Source organism: Episyrphus balteatus, chromosome 4, assembly GCF_945859705.1.
Source record: "Episyrphus balteatus chromosome 4, idEpiBalt1.1, whole genome shotgun sequence".
Taxonomy (NCBI): Eukaryota; Metazoa; Arthropoda; class Insecta; order Diptera; family Syrphidae; genus Episyrphus; species Episyrphus balteatus.
Window position 1 is genome coordinate 83039773 of NC_079137.1, and position 19647 is coordinate 83059419.

The 19647-nt window shown below is 29.6% G+C and overlaps 1 protein-coding gene across 3 annotated transcripts; it reads left to right on the forward strand.

The window, feature by feature from the left end:
- Positions 1–4548: 4548 nt before the first annotated feature.
- LOC129919826 (serine/threonine-protein phosphatase rdgC) lies at positions 4549–15581 on the forward strand. 3 transcript variants are annotated; one of them, XM_056000897.1, is made up of 15 exons: positions 4549–5004; positions 7435–7952; positions 11147–11274; positions 12081–12174; positions 12233–12387; positions 12451–12618; positions 12684–12887; positions 12951–13100; positions 13153–13233; positions 13300–13485; positions 13553–13805; positions 14389–14585; positions 14652–14751; positions 14811–15053; positions 15336–15581. In XM_056000897.1, the coding sequence occupies exons 2-15, from the start codon at positions 7730–7732 to the stop codon at positions 15476–15478; spliced, it is 2325 nt and encodes a 774-aa protein (XP_055856872.1). In that variant the 5' UTR covers positions 4549–5004; positions 7435–7729; the 3' UTR covers positions 15479–15581. The 3 variants fall into 3 exon arrangements, with proteins under 3 accessions (XP_055856872.1, XP_055856874.1, XP_055856873.1); XM_056000899.1 differs by having other exon boundaries at positions 14811–15075; positions 15336–15448; XM_056000898.1 differs by lacking the exons at positions 4549–5004; positions 7435–7952 and adding an exon at positions 10962–11087.
- Positions 15582–19647: the final 4066 nt, after the last annotated feature.

The window sequence follows — 19647 nt, forward strand, 5'->3', positions numbered from 1 at the left end:
GCTGAAGAACATCCCCTTTCAGCACAAATGCTAGTGTTTCGCTTTGGTGTTGTTGGTGGTAAAAGTTACGTTACGTACGTAAGACGATGTTCATATTGGCGGTGTTCAGTGCTCATGTTCCATAATTGAACCATTTATTTGCAAAACATGATAAGTCCACTTTTTTTCAAAATTCGTTTTTTTGACTAAATTTGTACTCCAGGGATAACCACGTCTGTCTTTAAAATATGAAGTATCTACTCCATCTATATCCGATTTTACAGCTACGGGAAATATTTTTTTAGTATCAAAAATAGAATAAGTCCCGGACTTATCATCTTTTGAAAATAAACAACAGCTTCTTTTTGTGTTAATGATATATTAGATTAATGGCTGAAAATCTTAAGTTTAAAGCTACTTTAAAGTTAAATAATTAGTCCGGACATTGTATTTTATTCTCAAATACAATTGTTTGATAGACTGGGGCTAAAAGCAAAATTGCATATTCATTTAAAAACTAATTTCACATCCGTTTATTTTCAAAGTATGAGTATGATAAGTCCAAAAGCGTTTTTATTTTTATCTTTTGAGCTATCGCTCCAAAAATTAAAAACGAAACGGTATTTTGTAGCTAGGCAAGAGTTCTACAGAATATATTTTTTATAAATTTTTCTACGCATATCAAAAGAAAATAGAACGTTTTTTTCTTCTCCTCAAAAATTTAAAATCATGGACTTATCATGTTTTGCAAATAAATGATTCAATTCTCATATCGAAAAAAGTGATAGTGCAACGTTTTGAATTAAAATGGTGTGTTATCCATATACACGCGATTGAAGTTATAGTTCTCACTCCAAAAAATTATATAAGTAGGTTTGTATCATAACAAAACTGTATAAAAATTATGAGGACATAGATGGTGCTACTTGTTAATAGCCCTGTTCCATTGGAGGTGGTAGTTTACTACTAGTAGATGTTTTGGTTAATCTAGTACTATCATCTACTCATGCTCTTCTTCTCGAGTAGATACGATTTGTATTGAATTCGTTGAAAGTGCGTTCCATTGAAAATCGCCAGTAAACTACTAGTAGTACTTTGCCACCTCCCAAAGGAACAGGGTTAGTGCCTTTGAATATTTTTTTTAACGGCCATATTATTCACTAGTTTAAAAAATACATCTGGATGTTAACAATGTCAAATGTCAAAAATTAATTCAATTCCATAATATTCACTACTTAAATCTAATCTTAAATCCAATTTTTTTAATCCAATCTCGCTAAATCCAAACAAATTTAAATTGCTCTCTGGATGTCTATTTAACTTTATAAATCCAGATGTAAAATTTATTTTCACAGTGTTCAGTTGCTCAGTCTAGTATTTTTTGAAGGAAAAATAAAGATAAATGCAAATCATACAAAATTTATTGAATAATCACATAATTTTTTTGAGTGAATGATGTGAACAAAAAATTAAATCCTTGGATTTATGAAATTCGGATTTGAGCGATTGGATTTAAAATTAACTTTAATCCAAACCAAATCCAGAGTTAATAATATGGCCGTTACTACTTAATTAACAAAAGTTTTGAAAGCAGAGAATGGTGCCAACCATTTATTAATTGAAAACTAATACGGATAGTAAAAATACGGTATTTCATTTTTTTTTTAAACCATCATTAAGGTCGGCTCTTCTCCATATATCTCTTTAATAGTTAAACCAATTTTGTTTAAAAATAAAATAAAGATATGTCCCTACTTTGAACTATAAGAGCAAGTAACTTGCGACTCAGTCGTGTCCATTGTATATAAAATCTATAGTACTATCATGGAAAAAAAAAAACAGCGCCACCAAAATAGTAAGCTAGCGAACGAACTAAAAACTATGTCAAATTTCAAACAGAAACGTATATCTCATCTCCTTACTCCCATTATTGAATTCGATCTAAGCGCCCTCGCGACCACTCAGGTAGCGAACAAACTAAAAAATTTCACTTCATGATAGTACTATAGATTTTATATACAAAGGTCGTGTCTTTTCTTTGAGTACGCATCAAACACGATTTTTACTCAAAATAATAACATTTGATTTCTTTGTGACGTACCCAGTAACTATAGGTACTCATTACACTACACATATGTAAGTACACGGAACGTGATTGGGCATAACACTGTGTAGCCAGGCCCTAATACATTGTAACGCCATATGCATGGATAGGGGTCGCTGCCTTCATTTTTCAATGAGAGTCCGGTTCCGCAGCTGTAAATAAACACTCTTGTTGATGACAGCCATCAAATGAAAATAAAATGGAGGTATGCACTCATCGAAAAACTTGTGTAGTTCGCTTGTGTAGTTCGCGAACGAACTAGTTCAATCAACTAGTTCATCTTGGTGAACTATAGTGAGCTTAGTTCACTTACTTAGTTCAATTTAGTTTGCGAATAGTGAAAAAGATTTTTTTCAACAAACTAAACAGCAATCTAGAGCAGTCTTAATATTATTACATTACAAAGTTTTGTCCTTGTCTTATACGCCGACAGCGCCCTTTTAACCCGACAGACGTTTAAAGAATAGGGGTTCAGAAACCAAAGTGCATATGAAATTGCATCCAATTCTTTGTGGAGCGAAATCTGTTCTTCTGCTCTACCTGAAGATTTAGATGTAAAACAAAAGCACAAGGTTGCTTGTGCCAGTATCAGCGGTTCTTCTTCAAGCAACACTTATTTCTGAGCAAGAACAAAAAACAAGTAGCATCTTGGTGCTTGCATTTACTATGATTTTGATTTAATGAAAGCAAAACGAACTTCTTCTAGACTTTTCTCAGGAACCAGTACGCTCGACAAGTAAATATATGAACGAAATAAAAAAATAAAAAATAAAATATGTATCTGTTATTTTTAGGTTGTATTTGTTTTATTATGTAGAATGTGTCAATTTTACATAAATTTGGATACAGTTTGTACAAACTAATTTTGTTTTTTAATTCTAACAAAACCGGAGTGATTAAAATAAATTGAACTAAAATGAACTAGTTCAGAACTAGTTTAGGCCCAATTTATTCACTCTCCATTATTTTTAAAGGCTCCATTAAAAATTATAAAACTGTCAAATCGCATACAAATTTTAAAATTTCCCTTTTTTAATGGCGACTTTAAATTTAATGGAGTGTGAATAAATTGGACCTTAGTATCGTGATTTGAACTTAAGTGATCGATCACTCAAATGAACTAAAGTGCCCAACTCTAAGTTGTATTAGGTTCGATCCCCAGTGGGTGCCAGTTTTTTGTATAAAAAAAATTTCGAAAATCTTTAGGGCCGTTTTTTAAAAAAAGTTGCTAGGCCATTGTGAGGAAATAATTAATTTACACAAAAAAACGAAATTTCAAAATTTTACACCAACCCGTTTTCAAAAAAATAGATTTTTCGAAAAAAAATTTGAAATACATATGTATTTTTAAAAAATCCAAAAATATATTTCTGAAAATTTTCCAAAATTTTAATATAACCTTTATCTAAACGCTTTTGTAAAAATTTTTTTTGTTGAAATCGGGTTAATCTTATACTAAAAAAAAAAACTTTCTACGGCATGTACCGTTTATAACGGTAAAAAAAATATTTTTTTATTTCAAAAGTTGGCTTTTATACACACAAAAATTTTAATCAAAATCGATTTACGAATCCTAAACTTGCCCTATAGTACCTATATCGCAAGTAAAAACAGGGTTATACCTTATACGTCGTTAAAATGCAATTGAAATTTTGAGATACTCGTAGTTATAAATCTTTGAATAAACTAAAGAAGATAAGTTCAACATAAGCCTTTTATATGAAAGTTTACGCCGAGAAAAAGTAGAACATAAGAGCTTCAATTAAAATATCAATTGAAATTATATTTTGAAATAATTAGGTTTTGTATCAGAAAAAAAGAACTTATACCTACCTATAGCCTTGCATTTTATCGTTATTTTATTTCAAGTTTTTGAAGTCAAATACATTCGACGGTGAATATTTGATCGTTTTTTACTTTAAAATACAATTAGACTAAATATTTCACTTTTAATCTACATATATCTGTATTTTGTGTAATAGTAACTAAACTTAAATTACTGTGTTCTTAAATTGTATTGTGAATGCATGAAAATTATTTCTTGACCTGGGTTATATCCATAATGAAAAAGCAATCTTAAAAATCTCTTCATTCCAATAATGAGCAAAAGTTAATGTGAAATGCCTTACTTTAGTATCTTAATCTTAAGGCGAAATAGTGTGAGGTATTTTGTTATTTTATGTTTTTGAGAGCAAAAATATCTCTTAGATCTCGAAGATATAAATGTATAGTACGTTTGATATATACAATGTAGGTTAAGGTAATTTCTTATGTTCCATCAGTCTCAATTTCTTAATGTCAAACAGTAATACTAATCTCACAGAAAAAAAGTACTGCGCAAAATCTAAAAAATCTCTTTTATTTTATTTAAGAGAATAATCAAAAACCCTTTGTATATATTTTTGCCGCTTCATGACATGGTACGAAAATAGCACCCAGAAGAGCCATACCGAAGGAAAGGCGAAACATTTGTTAAAAATCCATAGATACAAACGGATTTGATTTGAGTTGAACGCAGTGTGAATGGAGAAACCGCATAACTTTAGCCGTTCAACTAATGAAAAAAATAAAACCGTTTCCAAGTAGTATTTTATAAATTTTAGACATTTTTGTTAGATAAAATAAATAATAGTAAAAATATTTCGGTTTGTTTTATTAATTTAATATGTAATTTCTTGTGATAAAACCTTGTATTTCCATAAAAAGTGATATTATTTCTTCCTATAAATTATATACCTTTATAATATTCCAATGCAAAGTACAACATAAATTCGTATAGTACAGGCCATGGTCATGGCGACACAGTTTTTTTTTTATTTTTATAAAAAGTAAATAAAAATTTATATCATGGAGAGTGGTGTGAAAGTGCCAAAAATTTTATAAAATTAAAATATGAGAGATTTTCAATTGAATTCTTTAAAGTAAGTATCATGTTTAATGAAAAAACATTGCTTGACTAAATATATTAATAAAAAATGTATACACCACCTTAATTTAAAAATAAAACTTAATGATATCATTTAAATTAAAGAAGTACTTAATTGTTTTTTATAGTTAAAATATGAATTTTATCCACATAAAATATTATATTTATATTTTTGATATTGAAAAATATTAAAGTATTTGTATTTTTATTCTGTACGTTAAACTGATTAACTGTATAACAGGATTATATTGTCTTGAGCATCCTAAATTATAAGCTAAAAGCGGAGCATGTCGACACTTTGCTAAGAAGTTTAGCATGTATACGGTGAAAATAAAAAAAAAATCACTTATCTCCCCGTACCCGAATTCTCTCCTAAAGATTAATATAATGTCATCTACAAATTGAGTGCTTCGCTTTCCCGAATTGGTATAATAAAGTTCGAAATATGTGATTTTTAAATTAAATTATTTTTGAAGTATAAAAGACTTTTCTATCCATCAAATCTGATAATGTGTGTACCTCTACCTCCTATAGCTCAATGTTGTAAAATCAATCAAGTTTTTTTTTCTTTTAAGTTAAGAGATAATTAAATTGGTGGATAGCAAAAGTTCATACATATAAACGGAAAAGATACTAAAAGCAAGAAGCACAAAGATGTTATATACCTACTTAAGTATATCTATAGCCTGCACGTATAAACTCTTTGAAGCGCAATATCATTTTTCTGGTAAATACTTTTATTTGATTATTCCCTATGGACCATCGATGACTCAGCAGCATTTGGCTTGATAGCCTTATAATAATAAAAATAATGAAGTAGTGGATGTTTTAAATGTTTTTAAATTGTAAATTTACACTTAAACTCTTGGCCCATACATTTTTAAATTAAAAAAAAACTTACGTTTACTTGTTTTGGCAAACTGAGAGATATAGTTAATTAAAATGGGATGGATTGGAAAGGTCAAAGGTCGACAGTACTTTGGGTTACAGAAACTGTTTTTCAATGCCCGCATATCAATAGTGAAAAGGAGGTAGGTTTGGCTTTAATTTTTGTTAACAGATTGAGATTGAGTTTTAAAAATAATATTGAAGTTAATTGAAAAAATAAGCACACAATGTTCTTGAATTCAATGAAGTCCTGTTAATAATGTTTAAAAAATGTTTACTCAAAAAGACATAGCCCTTACCTTCAAAACTAAACAACATGTCTTTTTTTAGAACTATTTGTTGGAAATATTTACTAATTTTACTTTGAAGTTTCCGAAAACACAGCTATTTTCATGCCATATCTCATTGCTAAACCAAAACTACAAATTTAATTAATTATTTGTTAAAAATTGCATTTTTAAGTAATTAAATTTTATTTTACTGTATGCTTATATTTGCATTTTGATCCTTGCAAGTGCTTAAGAAAAAATAAGCAACTGGAGCTAGTTTTTGGTTAAGGTCTTGTTACCTATCCTATCAAAATATAATTTTTCTTAAACTTAAGGGGGCGTATTCATAGATACTATTTAAGCTGCTTTTAAGAAAAACTCGAGTTTATCCTATTTGAATGGCATTTGATAAACTCCAGTTTAAGTTAAGCAATATGAATATGGCTCAAGTTATTAACACAAGTGATAAAAGTTCAAGTGACCTCTGCTAGATATTCGCTCATCAGTTTGATGCTGTCGTAACCTTCAATAAGAAGATACAACATTATTATGTTTTATCCTATTATAATAAGAATTGCATAATTAATATTGTATAGCGAAATTATTATTTGAATTCAGACATCTAAAATGCATGCCCGTGATTAGGCTGATAGAATAACGAACAAAAAAAAAACACAAAAAAGTGAACTAATTTATGTACATAACGTACTCATTATAAGATCATTGTCATCTTCTTTTCAAATGTCTTCATCTTCAAAATGCCTTTTCCGACTGTTTGTGATTAAAACTTCAAAAAAAAAAAAAAATTATTTGCACAGCTTCAGTTTTTGATTTATCAAAGTGTATTGTTTAGAATTAAAATCAAAGTATGATCCGAAAATGGTTAAGATATAATTATTAGCATAGTTCAATGTTTATTTTCACGTGATAAGAGAATTTGAAATATAATTGAATTAGTGACAAGAGTGAGTAGAGAAAGTGACAACAAAATTGAATTGTAAACATTGGATGCCTGCCAAAAAACACAAAATAAAAACGAAAGCAAAATGAATGATGAGTAAAATGATCAATTAGTTTTATTTTTAAATTTACATAATTTTGTTATGTTTGTTTATTGATAACAAACAAAAAAAAGTTATTTAATTTTATTATTATTTAATATTTCAGATTTCTTAATTCCTTAAAATGTGTATATTCTCTAATTTTTAACTCAAAAATTAACTTCTTTATATAAATACATAAAAATGATTTTTCATTTATATTTTCAGTCAAAAGAATGATTGGTTCCTATTGTGGCTTTGTTTATATCAAGCCAAAATTTGCAATAAAAAGGCTCTTGTGTGAATATTTATCTGAGAGTTTATCGTCAATTACCAAAAGCAATAGTTTACATTTTTGTATCACGGTTAAATATTAAAAAAAAAAAGTATATAATAATAACAGACCTCGATAACTTTAAAACTCAATTTACAAAATACTGCATTTAAATAATTTAAAAAAAAAAATTTTAATCATATGAATGTCTTGAAATCATTAAATATAAAAGAGTGATTGTGAATAAAAATGATGTTAAGAAGTTGTGTATGCTTTCGTCGTGATAAACGTCGAAGTTCAAGTTTTGAAGATTCATCTTCATGTCGATCTTCGGAAATTGAAAGAGGAGGAGGAGAAGATGGTGGAGGTCAACATACGAGTTCCAGTTTACTTAAACTACTAAATTCAAAGGGATGGTATCGAAAGTGGCGTAAGCCTGGAAGGGGTATGAGCATGACGAAGCTGGAACGAAGTAAGTTAAAAGAATTTAATAATATTTTCTTGCATGTTTGGTAAACAGCCAAATTTTAAATGCTTGATGGGTAAAAAAAAGAATCAAAATTTATTGCTTGACCACTTTAAAATTTAATTTGTAGAGGAGATCGGGGAAAAAAATACTGTATTCTGGTAAAAAGTGATAGATCTTCCTTCAAGGGATTTTTTTTTGTAGATCTCGGTAGAACTTTCCATACCAAACCGCGAATCATACAGACAACAGAATAAAAAACCTGCCTGGTTCGATTGCTCAAGGTTAGCCCAGTATAACCCAAATTTAATTTTTGTTATCCTACAATTAGTTTACAATTTGTAGAAGAATTAGTTTTTATTCAGTGACCATTTTTAGTTTATAATTTAGAAAAATTAAATCTACTGGTGTTTGCATTGCGCCTCGAATGTTATTTATTTGACTTAGAATTTTTAATTGATTGAATATAGTCCATATAACATTCCTGTTAAGAAGCTTAAGTTGATTTATTTCATTTCACCTTATTTTTTTGGTTTGCCATATAAGCACCTAGAAAAGCTACATGCTTAGTAAAATCTATCCAAACATATAAAAAAAAAATAACAAATATAAAATTGTGTGAAGTGATTTCTTTTTCAGTATACGAATAGAACTTTTTAGACCTTTCTGAACTAACCTTGGTAATTGCAAAAAATTACATCACTTTATTTTTGTTAGGTCACCCTTAGTTAAAAAAATTATTACAAAAAATTTTTTTTGAGAGGTTGGTACCTCTTAAAAATCAAAATTTGTGTTTTTTTTTTCAGTGTGAAAATTGTCATGTTAAACTTTTTTTCATAGTCCTTATCCATTATTCAATGAAGTAAAAATTCTAAGTAAAATAAATAACATTTGAGGCGCAATGCAAACACCAGTGGATTTAATTTTTCTAAATTATAAATTTAAACGGTCACTGTGGTGTATGCGTACTTTTTTTTGTGGCGAATAAAAACCAATTCTTCTATAATTTTTAAACTAAGCATAGGATAGCGAAAATAAAAGTTGGGATATCCTGGGATAACCTTGGGCAAACAAACCACGGTTAACGATTTTTTGACAGGAAAAAAAATAACAATTTTTTCGGTTTCTGATATGATATGAAAATTTTTTTTTGTGGTATCTTGTGAAAAAATAGTGGAATAAAAAAAAGTTGGGCTATCCAGGGCTAACGTTGGGCAAACGAACCATAGTGCAAAACCAACAATTTTTACACTAAATAAAAAAAAATTATTTTGTGATTGTAAGCACAATCGAAAAGTCGACAAAAAGTAAAATCAAAATACGACCTATATCCAACGAAGAAGATAACATTCATTATCCTGGGCTAACCTTGGACAATCGAACCAAGTATTGGGGGTGCCAACTTCACATAGCCGTAATTAAGGGCCAATATTTGAGTGTTTAGAGCAGTTAATATAATGCAAATGATTTTACTGCTGTTGACTTATAAGTATAAAACAAATATTTTCAATTGATCCAGAGTTATATCGTCAAATTTGATGAGTTAACTTTGGATATTCCATATTATAAAACTGCAAACCTTGAACTAAAAATTACAATCTCGGTTATACTTCAGTTTGATACGTATGATTAAAACAAATTGAATTTGTAACGTACTTCATTACTTCTATTTTAGTTTGAATCATTAGCAAATAGCACAATATATTCGTATAAGTAGGTAGGCATATAAAGTTTATAAAGTACATTATTAAAAAAAAGCTACAGAAACCCTAAGTTCGTAATTATACCATTTATATCTTTAAATTTCTTGTTTTGACGTAAGTATATTATTTATATATCTTTATTTTTTATCCTGGTTTTCTACTTAAATAAAAGGTTATACTTTTTGGGAGCATATACTTAAATATTACCCACAGAATTCTTCAAACGTATATTATATATTCTATACATAGGTATTTCATTATGTATGTCTAATATCAATGCTGTCACGTATCATGCTCCTGTTTTGTAGCACGCACCCTCAAATTAAAAAGGGTACTTGTTTTAGTCACTTTCTTATCATATTTTGTTCATTGAATCGTCGCGTCAATCTCACGCCCATTTGTTACACGCTTCAATAAGCCTGTCTCTATAATAGGAAAATTGAGGAGAAAATTATTTTTGGGAAACATTTTAACAGATTGGCTGGTAAGGTCAATATGTTTTCTTCTTAAATTTAAATACCCATCATTTCTTTAAAGACCAGATGCCGATATGACCACAGGGTTTGTTATTCAGAAAATTAAATTTAAAGGTGCGTCCCTATAATTATAAATGTTTGCAAACTCTCAATGGAAAAGATGACTGAATAATTAACTAACACCAACCTGTCAACCCATTGCACCAAAAGGGTGGTTGAATCTTGTATGCTCTTAAAGTTATCGTGTATACGATATCTACAAAAAAGTATGACTGCACCAACATTTCTCATACTATATCTTTTTGCTTATATTTCTCATAAAGAGTGAAAAAAGAGTCATATTAGACTTGGCAAAATGTGCAGAACAATTACTCAAGCGCCCGCCAGTCAAATGTGTGTCCCCATCGTCATCATCCTTTCTATATGTATGTAGTTATAAAACAAATTGACCATAATTTTGTTTTGTTTACATTGTTATAGTCTTCTTCCTGTTGGCTTTTATTTTGTTTTTCTAAACTTCCACCCCTATTCGTGTCATTTAAACACAGTATGTGTTTTCTTGTTCATCCGATGAATGTAGGTACTCTATAGATACCGATACTTGTACAACTTTCTGTTAGTCCAGCAACCTTTAAAGGGCAGAAAAATAAACCGAAAAATTGAATTTCAGTTGAAAACTTTTATGGCTATTAGTTAAGAAGTGGTTCTCATATTGTCTAAACATAAGTTGTCTTCTTCAAGGAAACAAACGTGTTTTATTAATTAATTATTTTTTTTAATTCTATTACAATGTGTTAGTGGAAAAGCAATATGAATTAAGGCTTTCTTTTTAAATAAAAATTAAATTTATCTGTGTGATAGTTTAATGGATCCTCAGTGTAGTATTATATCAAAATTTAAAACTAATTTAAAAATGATGGGTTGTTTGCCAATTAAGCATGAAAAACCTGCCGCAGTTAAATGTACATAATACATTTTAAAAATTTAGTAGATTTAATATATTTTGAATTTTAAATTTCAGCAATGAAAGCGGCATTACTGATTCAACGATGGTATCGCCGATATTTAGCTCGCATGGAGGTACGTCGCCGTTATACTTGGACTATTTTCCAAAGCATTGAATATGCTGGTGAACAGGATCAAGTAAAGGTAAGGTCTAATTATTTTCAAAAGTTCAAGGAATAAAAACCGCACTATATTTGTCCATCACGTACCACAGTGCCTATATAAATATATAAAGTAGGTAGGTACTAATAATAAAATAAATTATCGATTTAAATCGTTTTATGGCTTCAAAATGCCTCTAACCTTTAAATTTCTATCCAAAATGAAAACAAAAGAAAGTGAATTTTTATTTTTCTTTACCAAAACGTGATAGGTTATAATAGTTTTTTTTTTTGTTTAACAAAACCATCTTTATAAGAATGTGATTTCATCTGCTTTATATAGTATATGCAGAATTTTAGTAGTGTTTTTAAATGAAAAAGCAGATGGACTAGATATTGTTTTGATTGAATTGCTACAATATCTTGACCATATGGTATTATATTGATTTTTCTTTTGATGCATATTAATATTCAGAATTCAGATTGGTGCAATTTTGGAAGGTTTAAAAATGCTGATAAATATACGAGGCATTTTATGGCCTTTCTTTTGTTGAGTAACTAAGTAACGTAAAACTTAGTGCACTCTAAAATTTTGATTACTTACATCAGGGCATTATGAAACATGAAACCACTAGAATCTAGAAATAGTTAACGAAACAATTAAACGGTTCTAACTTTTGGTTAGAATGAGTTTAAAACCTTCATTATTATTTAGGAATATCATTTTATTGATTTGTTAAAGAAAACTGTCTTCGAAAACCTTGAAAGATTTTTTACTATATTATTATCCCATATATGTATAAATAATTTCAAGAGATATGAATATTTTTAAACCTCTTTAATCCAAAGCTTTACAACTTCTTCAATGCACTTCTAACTCATATCCCGGATGCATCTGGAAGATCCTCTGATTCCCAACCAACTTCAAGAGCTTCGTCAACTGGTATTCTATTCAAATTAAAATCATCATACTCAAAATTTTAAATCTGATTTTCTTAAAGACAACCTTGACGCTAAATATTCGGATGAATCTGATGATCATGGAGATCAACATGATGGAAATTCGTCTGAAAAGACTTACCGTGGTCCTCACTTAAAATTTCCTCTAGAGAAAAAGGATGTTCATACTTTGATTGACCTATTCCGCAAGAAAAAAGTAAACTAAATCTTATAAAGATAAATTATTTTTACATGTATTTTTTTTTTTAATTTGGCATAGTATAACCGTTTACATGCTAAATATGTAGCTGGAATTCTGAGAGAGGCATCGAATAAGCTCAAGCGTCTTCCAAATCTCAATCCTGCATCGACAGCTATTTCTAAGCAAGTAACAATATGTGGTGATTTACATGGAAAATTAGATGATCTTTTGGTGGTTTTTCATAAGGTATTACCGAAAAAGCACAAAATATATGAAACAATCTCCTTTTTATATGAAAAAAAATTGTTTAGAATGGTCTTCCTTCAACCGAAAATCCGTACGTTTTCAATGGAGATTTTGTCGATCGTGGCAAAAAAGGACTTGAGGTATTTCTTTTGTTACTTTCTTGTTTCCTTGTCTTCCCAGGAGGAGTTTTTCTAAATCGAGGTAACCACGAGGATACAGTTATGAACGCTAGATATGGTTTCATCAAGGAAGTCCAACAAAAGTACAAGGTAAAATATTTATACTCTCAAAAAAGTCAAGACTGGTAATCATCATAACCATCTCTGTTTTAGCATAATTCTGAAAAGCTTTTGAAATTAATTGAAGAAGTTTATCGATGGCTACCATTGGGAACGATTGTTAATAATAGAGTATTGATAGTACACGGCGGAATATCAGATACCACTAATCTGGACCTCATCAAAAGCTTAGATAGAGGAAAGGTAATTTCTTAACACTGGTTAGGTGAATTATTTTTCAACATCTTGCCTTTAGTATGTTTCCATACTTCGACCGCCTATTGCTGAAGGTGGTTCTGCTCCAGGAGAGGGGATTGACAAAGTTGAATGGAAGCAGGTGAGATTATCAATTTCTAACAATCAATCTTTTAAAGTAAACTGATTCACATATTAATTTTAAAAGGTATTTGATATTATGTGGAGTGACCCACAGCATTTGGATGGTTGTGAACCCAACAGTCTTCGAGGTGCCGGCACATATTTTGGCCCTGATGTTACACAAACATTTTTGCAAAAATATAAACTTTCTTTTTTGGTCCGCTCACACGAATGCAAACCTGATGGACATGAACTTACCCATTCGGGCAAGGTGAGTAAAAAACTTCATTATTCTACTCATAAAAATGTTTATAAGTTTATTTAATATTTTGCATTAGGTCATAACTATTTTCTCGGCTTCAAACTATTATGCCATTGGGTCTAATAAAGGTGCTTACCTAAAGCTTAATCCACAATTGGACACCCATTTTGTTCAATATACAGCAGCAGCATCGAAAACCAGAAAACTAACCTTTCGTCAAAGAGTTGGGCTCATTGAAAGCTCGGCCTTGCAGGAGCTAGGAGCTAAATTGCTTGACAAGCGCGAAGAACTGGAAAGAGAATTTAAAAAAAGAGATCCTAAGGGAACAGGTGAGTAGTGTGAATTCTGTTAAGTTTATATGAATTCTTTTGTCGAGAAAACAAAATTGCTTGTTTACATTCTGTAACATTCACATCGATGATAGTAATCGAGAAACATTTTGAATTAGAACGAATTTCATTCTCAGCTTAATTAAAAATACCCAATGTATTTCAGCTTAGACTGTACAACCGGCTTCTAAAAAACAGAGTTGTTTTATATAAATTAACCATTAAAGGTGTCCTTTTTGAATTTTTAAATAAGAACTTTCAAAATAATGAAATGTTGCAAAAACGTATAACAGATTCAATTTAGACGTACAATTCTAAAAATAAGTACATACATATATTTTCGTTTCTGTGATACAAATACATTTTTTTTTTGTACGTTTGGTTCTGAGTAGCTCGAGGTACTTTTAATGCATTTTGCCACCCAGGCCCTTCGGATCCAGTAGCAAGTTGTACCTTTTCTATATATTATTTTTGAAAATTAACAAATTAAATTTTTGAATGAAAGTGAAAACCAATTAGAAGAAATATCTACAAGAGAATTGATGGACCTATGTATGTATATCGAATCCTTAAAAATTTTCAGGTAAGCTAAGCCTGTCAAAATGGTGTGAGGCTATGGAAGAAGCTACTCATTTGGGTTTACCATGGAGATTGTTACGTGAAAAACTTGCACCTTCGTCAGTTGATGTGAATTCTTCAGCGTACGTTTCAGGGCAAACGACCAACGTTACTGAAGTTTACTATAGAAATACTCTTGAACTTCTGGACACCGATATTATAGTAAGTCAGATAAGATCACCTTAAATCTCATCCAATACAATTATTTAATTTCAATTTCACCTAAAGAAAACTGCTCAGGCTGGAAGTACGTCAGTGGCTGATTCTCTTTATAAGAACAAAAGTAGCCTCGAAGCTATTTTTAGAATTTTAGATAAAGATAACTCTGGTATAAGTTGCTAATAAAATTCATTACAAAAAAAACTATTTAACTCCATATTTCTTCAGGTTATATCTCGTTGGAAGAATTTGGCGAAGCATGTGACTTGCTTGAACACCATTTACCAGGTACTGATACACGAGAACAACTATTGGAAATGTGCAAAATGATGGATATTAATAAAGATGGATCAGTCGATTTAAATGAATTCCTAGAAGCATTTAGATTGTGTGAACAAGTGCGGAAAGGTGAGGTACCGAGCTCAGTAAACTCTCCATGTGAAGCGAAAACGATATCCATTGCAGATAAAAGTAAGATTTAGTACAAAGTTGCGTAAGTAAAGTAAAGTTAACTTTCATGTAGTAAAAGTAAGTAGGTATCCGTTTAATTTTTGAGAGAAATTTCGATCCAACATATTTTCTCAGAATTGTGACTTTTTTTGAATTTCCTTATGCTGTTCTACCCAAACTTCAAATTTCTTAAACAAATATTTGCAACATAAATAAAGCAATACAAAATACAAAATTAATAAAATAAATAATAAGAGATTTTATTAAAATTAATTTAACAAGTGAATTTTTTAATATTAATAGATGGTCGAACAGCTAAAGGTGCTCGCATAGCTTCAGAAGATGATGATGGTGATATTGATCCATCTGACCACGACTCAAAGATGCTTGTACCAAAAACCAAGCAAAAAGATGCACTGCCTAAGAATAAAACTCGTGCAGACTAAAAAAAATGCTAAATTATCAAAAATATTATATAATCTATTTTACTAATACATACATATATATTAAAAAAAAAAAAAAGAAACTCTCATTATACTTAAAAAAAAAAAAACTTAAGTATTTTTTTTACAAATGTCTCTATATGCGTAAATATAATTATTTATTTAAACAAACATAAACTTTCTATTGCTTATTATATATTTATTTAAAATATATTTAGAAAGACTGTGTTATTGTTTTTATTTTTACGTTGCCTATCCGTCCATGGGCATTAAATTTTTTTATATTGTTTGTAAATAATACAATAAAATTAGCTCGAATGATGATAATAACTCTTTTGTCGTTAAATTTAAGTAAAATATTTACTATTTTGTAAGATTTAACAGTCAACGATGCTTTAACATAAAAAAAAAAAAAAACAAAACAAAATATTGCAATTGCAAACCCAAGCTTTAATTATTATCAAATTTAAAATAAAATCTTAACTAAATATATATCGATAAAAAACATATAAGAACATTTTTATGCGCCACCAGTGTACCTCTATGGAGTACCTGGTTTTTAATGCAATTATCAACATAAAAGGGATCAAATTATTTAATATTTAAATTAGTGGAAGTATACAACTAAAGATGTATTTTGCTAAATAAAAAACCAAGAAGAAAGCAATCGTTGAAAAACTTTTTACAAACAAAAAATCTATAGCTTTTCAAGTTGTTTGTTCTTGTTCATTATTATTATTCTATAAGTAATTGAACAAGTTCTTTCTATTGAAAATCCAAAAACCTAAAAAAAAAACTTTTACCAGTTTTATTTATACCAATTTGATAGGTATTTATTGTAATTGACTAACAACAATTATTTTGGTACAAATTTATAACTGTTGTAAGATTAATAGGCAAAACTATCGCTAAATTAATAAAAAATAAAAAAAAAAGAAATGAATGAAAACATGTAATCAGATAATTTCACAATTTTTTTCTTACATAATCTGTAAAACTCAATTTTAAATGTTACATTCCTTCTTAAAAATAATTCTTTAAATAAACGTTAGTATTGAAAGCTTATAATAAAAAAAGTGTTTTCTTTTATTTAATTTTCAGTCAGATATTCATAAATAGCCCTGTTCCTTTGGGAGGTGGCAAAGTACTACTGGTAGTTTACTAGCGATTTTCAATGGAACGCACTTTCAACGAATTCAATTTTCAATGGAACGCACTTTTAACGAATTCAATACAAATCGTATCTACTCGGGAAGAAGAGCATGAGTAGATGATACTACTATAGATTAACCAAAGCATATCTATTATAAATTAAATAGACTACCACCTCCAATGGAACAGGGCTAATGTTAAGAGTACCTACATTCTATAGCGCTGTTTCAAAAGATATAAACGACGGATGCAAAAAGCAGTAACGATTTGGGCAGCAATTATAATATGCTTAGGATGTTCAATCATAAAAATAAAATGCATGACTGGGTCTCACGTAATTGCTCCTGTAGTTCGACTTGCTCCTGTAGTTTAAAGATCGAGTTAACCAATGAAATTATAATCTTTTAAACAGAGATGAGCCCAATTAACGGCCATATTATTCACTAGTTTAAAAAATACATCTGGTATAAAGAAATTGAAATGTTGGACTTCTTCATCTTCATTGTTTTTGATTTTTTATAGTCCCATTTAAAATTCAGTTTTTTTTTAAAATCCCGATTTAATATCCAGGGGTCGAACTACGGCATACGTACGTTAACGTATTGAGGCTTTATGTCTCTATCATTTTCTTCTGATTAAATAGAGAGAGCGATAGTCACGTTAACGTTAACGAACGTATGCCGTAGTTCGACCCCTGCTTTGTTTTATATCCCGCATTTATTTTTTTTTGTATATTCTTTTCATAGTTCCTTTTATTACCTACTACCCAACTTTTGCAGCAAAAATTAGTTGTTTTATTTGATAAAAAAAAAGGAAATCTCCATGTACACTTCTTATCGTAGGAAGGTAGATTTTTTTGTGCATTTAGTAATTTTACAATGAAATTTACGGGTTGGATAAGTATTTGTACAATAAATGTATTGATTCCCTTTCAAACTGTGCTCATATTAAACTTTCATATAAAACTGTGCAAAAATTTACCAACTTAAAAATGTTTCAAAATAGACAAATCCATTTTTCGGTTACGGGTTGGAGAAAAATAGAAGTGATTTTAAGGTAGAGATCGGCGGATTTATTTCAAATCTTAGTTTTAATCCAGCAAAAATCAGATACAAAAATTAGTAATTTCTTTTAAGCTTCCCTACCCAGAGATTTGAAGGTTTAACCGAAAAACTCGAAACAGTACAGTTTTTAAATAATTCGAAGTTCTACATATAAGCAATTTGTCTCTGAAACAAGCTCTATACAAGCTTAACCCTTAACTATAGTGGTGAAAATTTGTGGTGTTTTGAAATGATAAAATAAAATACAAAATTGAATTTTTTTATAAATTTTTTTTTTAAGCATTAAAAGATAACAATTTTAGAAGAAGTAAAGAAAAAACAGAAAAAAAGAGAAAATTCATTTTCATCGGTTTTTATTAACTTTTTAAAAGTAGATGTGGGTCCCCTGGACCCACCACTATAGTTAGGGGTTAAACCTGCGAGATATCAATTTATAGAAGCTGTTCTTAGCTAACATTTTTGCTTTTATAAAGCCGTACAGGCAGTAACGCAAAAAGCAGTTGAATGGCCAAAATTAAGAAAAAAACAAATTAGAAAAAAAAATAATAAAGCCAAATTCAGTAAAATCTTTATAACATCCAGCGCAAGTGATAATTTCCTTTTGCCGACTTTTCACGAGTCGATTTTTGCCGTGCGGCAAGGCTTTTCGACTCGTGTGAACGTAAGCCGCAGGGGACTAAAGTGACAATCCCCATAGAAAAATCCTTGTCGACTTAAATCGTGCGGCTAAAATTGACTCGTGAAAAGTCGGCATTAGCGTAATGGAAGTTAAATTGTTACTTGGGAATGTAGCTACTGTAAAGCATTGACTTAATATATATGTACTGCTAGAAGTCAGCTAAGGTTGGTTCCACTTGTTTCTTGCCGATACTAGCACCCTAACCAAAAGCAGAGAATAAGTGCAACATTTTGACAATCGATATTTAAATTAAAACACACAAAAAAAAGCCACACAGCCATGTTTGTAGTTTGTTTTGTTCATCAAAAGATGTAAACACAAATTGAAAAATAAAAAATCAAGAAACGAAAAATATAAAAATTACTTTGTATTGTTTTTGAAACACTTTTTTTTATTATTTTGTTCATAAAATATTAATTTATTTTAAGTATTACACCACTCAAACGAGATAAATAAAAAAAAAAACAGAAGAAAAAAGCCACACCGCCATGTTTGTTTATGTTTTGCGAAGTGCGAAGGGAACAAATAAAGAAAAACAGAGAAAGCACTACCTTTCGACCATTGACCTACTATATATGGACTGCTAGTCGTTTGACTTTTCCATACAAAAATTGAAAAAAAAATGATTCCACATCTTTCTAGCTCTACTAGCAGTATAACATTAGACGGCGAAAAGAGGAAACTTTTAGTAAATGACATCTGTCGTTAAAAGGTAGTGCTTTCTCTGTTTTTCTATATTTGTTCCTTTCGCACTTCATCAAAAATGTTGCACTTATTCTCCGCTTTTTTTTTAGGGCGCTAGTATCGCGAAGAAACAAATGGAACCAACCTGAATATGCTTCTAGCAGTCCATATATATTAAGTCAGTGCTTTCGACAACCGATGTCACTCGTTAAAAATTTCCTCTTTTCGCCGTCTAAAGTTATACCGCTAGTAGAGCTAGAAAGAAGTGGAATCATTTTTTTTTTTTCAATTTTTGTATGGAAAAGTTAAACGACTAGCAGTCCATATATAGTAGGTCAATGCTGTAAAGCTTTATAGAATCAAAACTGTTAGTTGGGATAGCAGAAAATATAAAATAACTTCGAAATTTTAGTGCGTGTATTTTGTGCATTTTGTTATGATAGTTTCAATTTTTCGATTTTGCAATGATACTAAACCTTTTATTTTTTGGGTGCAAAATTATTTGCTTTTACAAATTTGTAATTAATTTGCCAAGAGCAAAAGTAAAAACATTTCAAACTTATTTTCAAATTATAAATGTGAATAATTATTAT

Excerpts from the sequence above, each read along its gene's own strand:
- LOC129919826 (XM_056000897.1), top strand. The coding sequence starts at position 7,730 with ATGATGTTAAGAAGTTGTGTATGCTTTCGTCGTGATAAACGTCGAAGT. Across the intron at positions 12,619-12,683 it reads TTTTGGTGGTTTTTCATAAG|AATGGTCTTCCTTCAACCGA; the intron begins GTATTACCGAAA and ends AAAATTGTTTAG. Across the intron at positions 14,752-14,810 it reads TTTAGATAAAGATAACTCTG|GTTATATCTCGTTGGAAGAA; the intron begins GTATAAGTTGCT and ends ATATTTCTTCAG.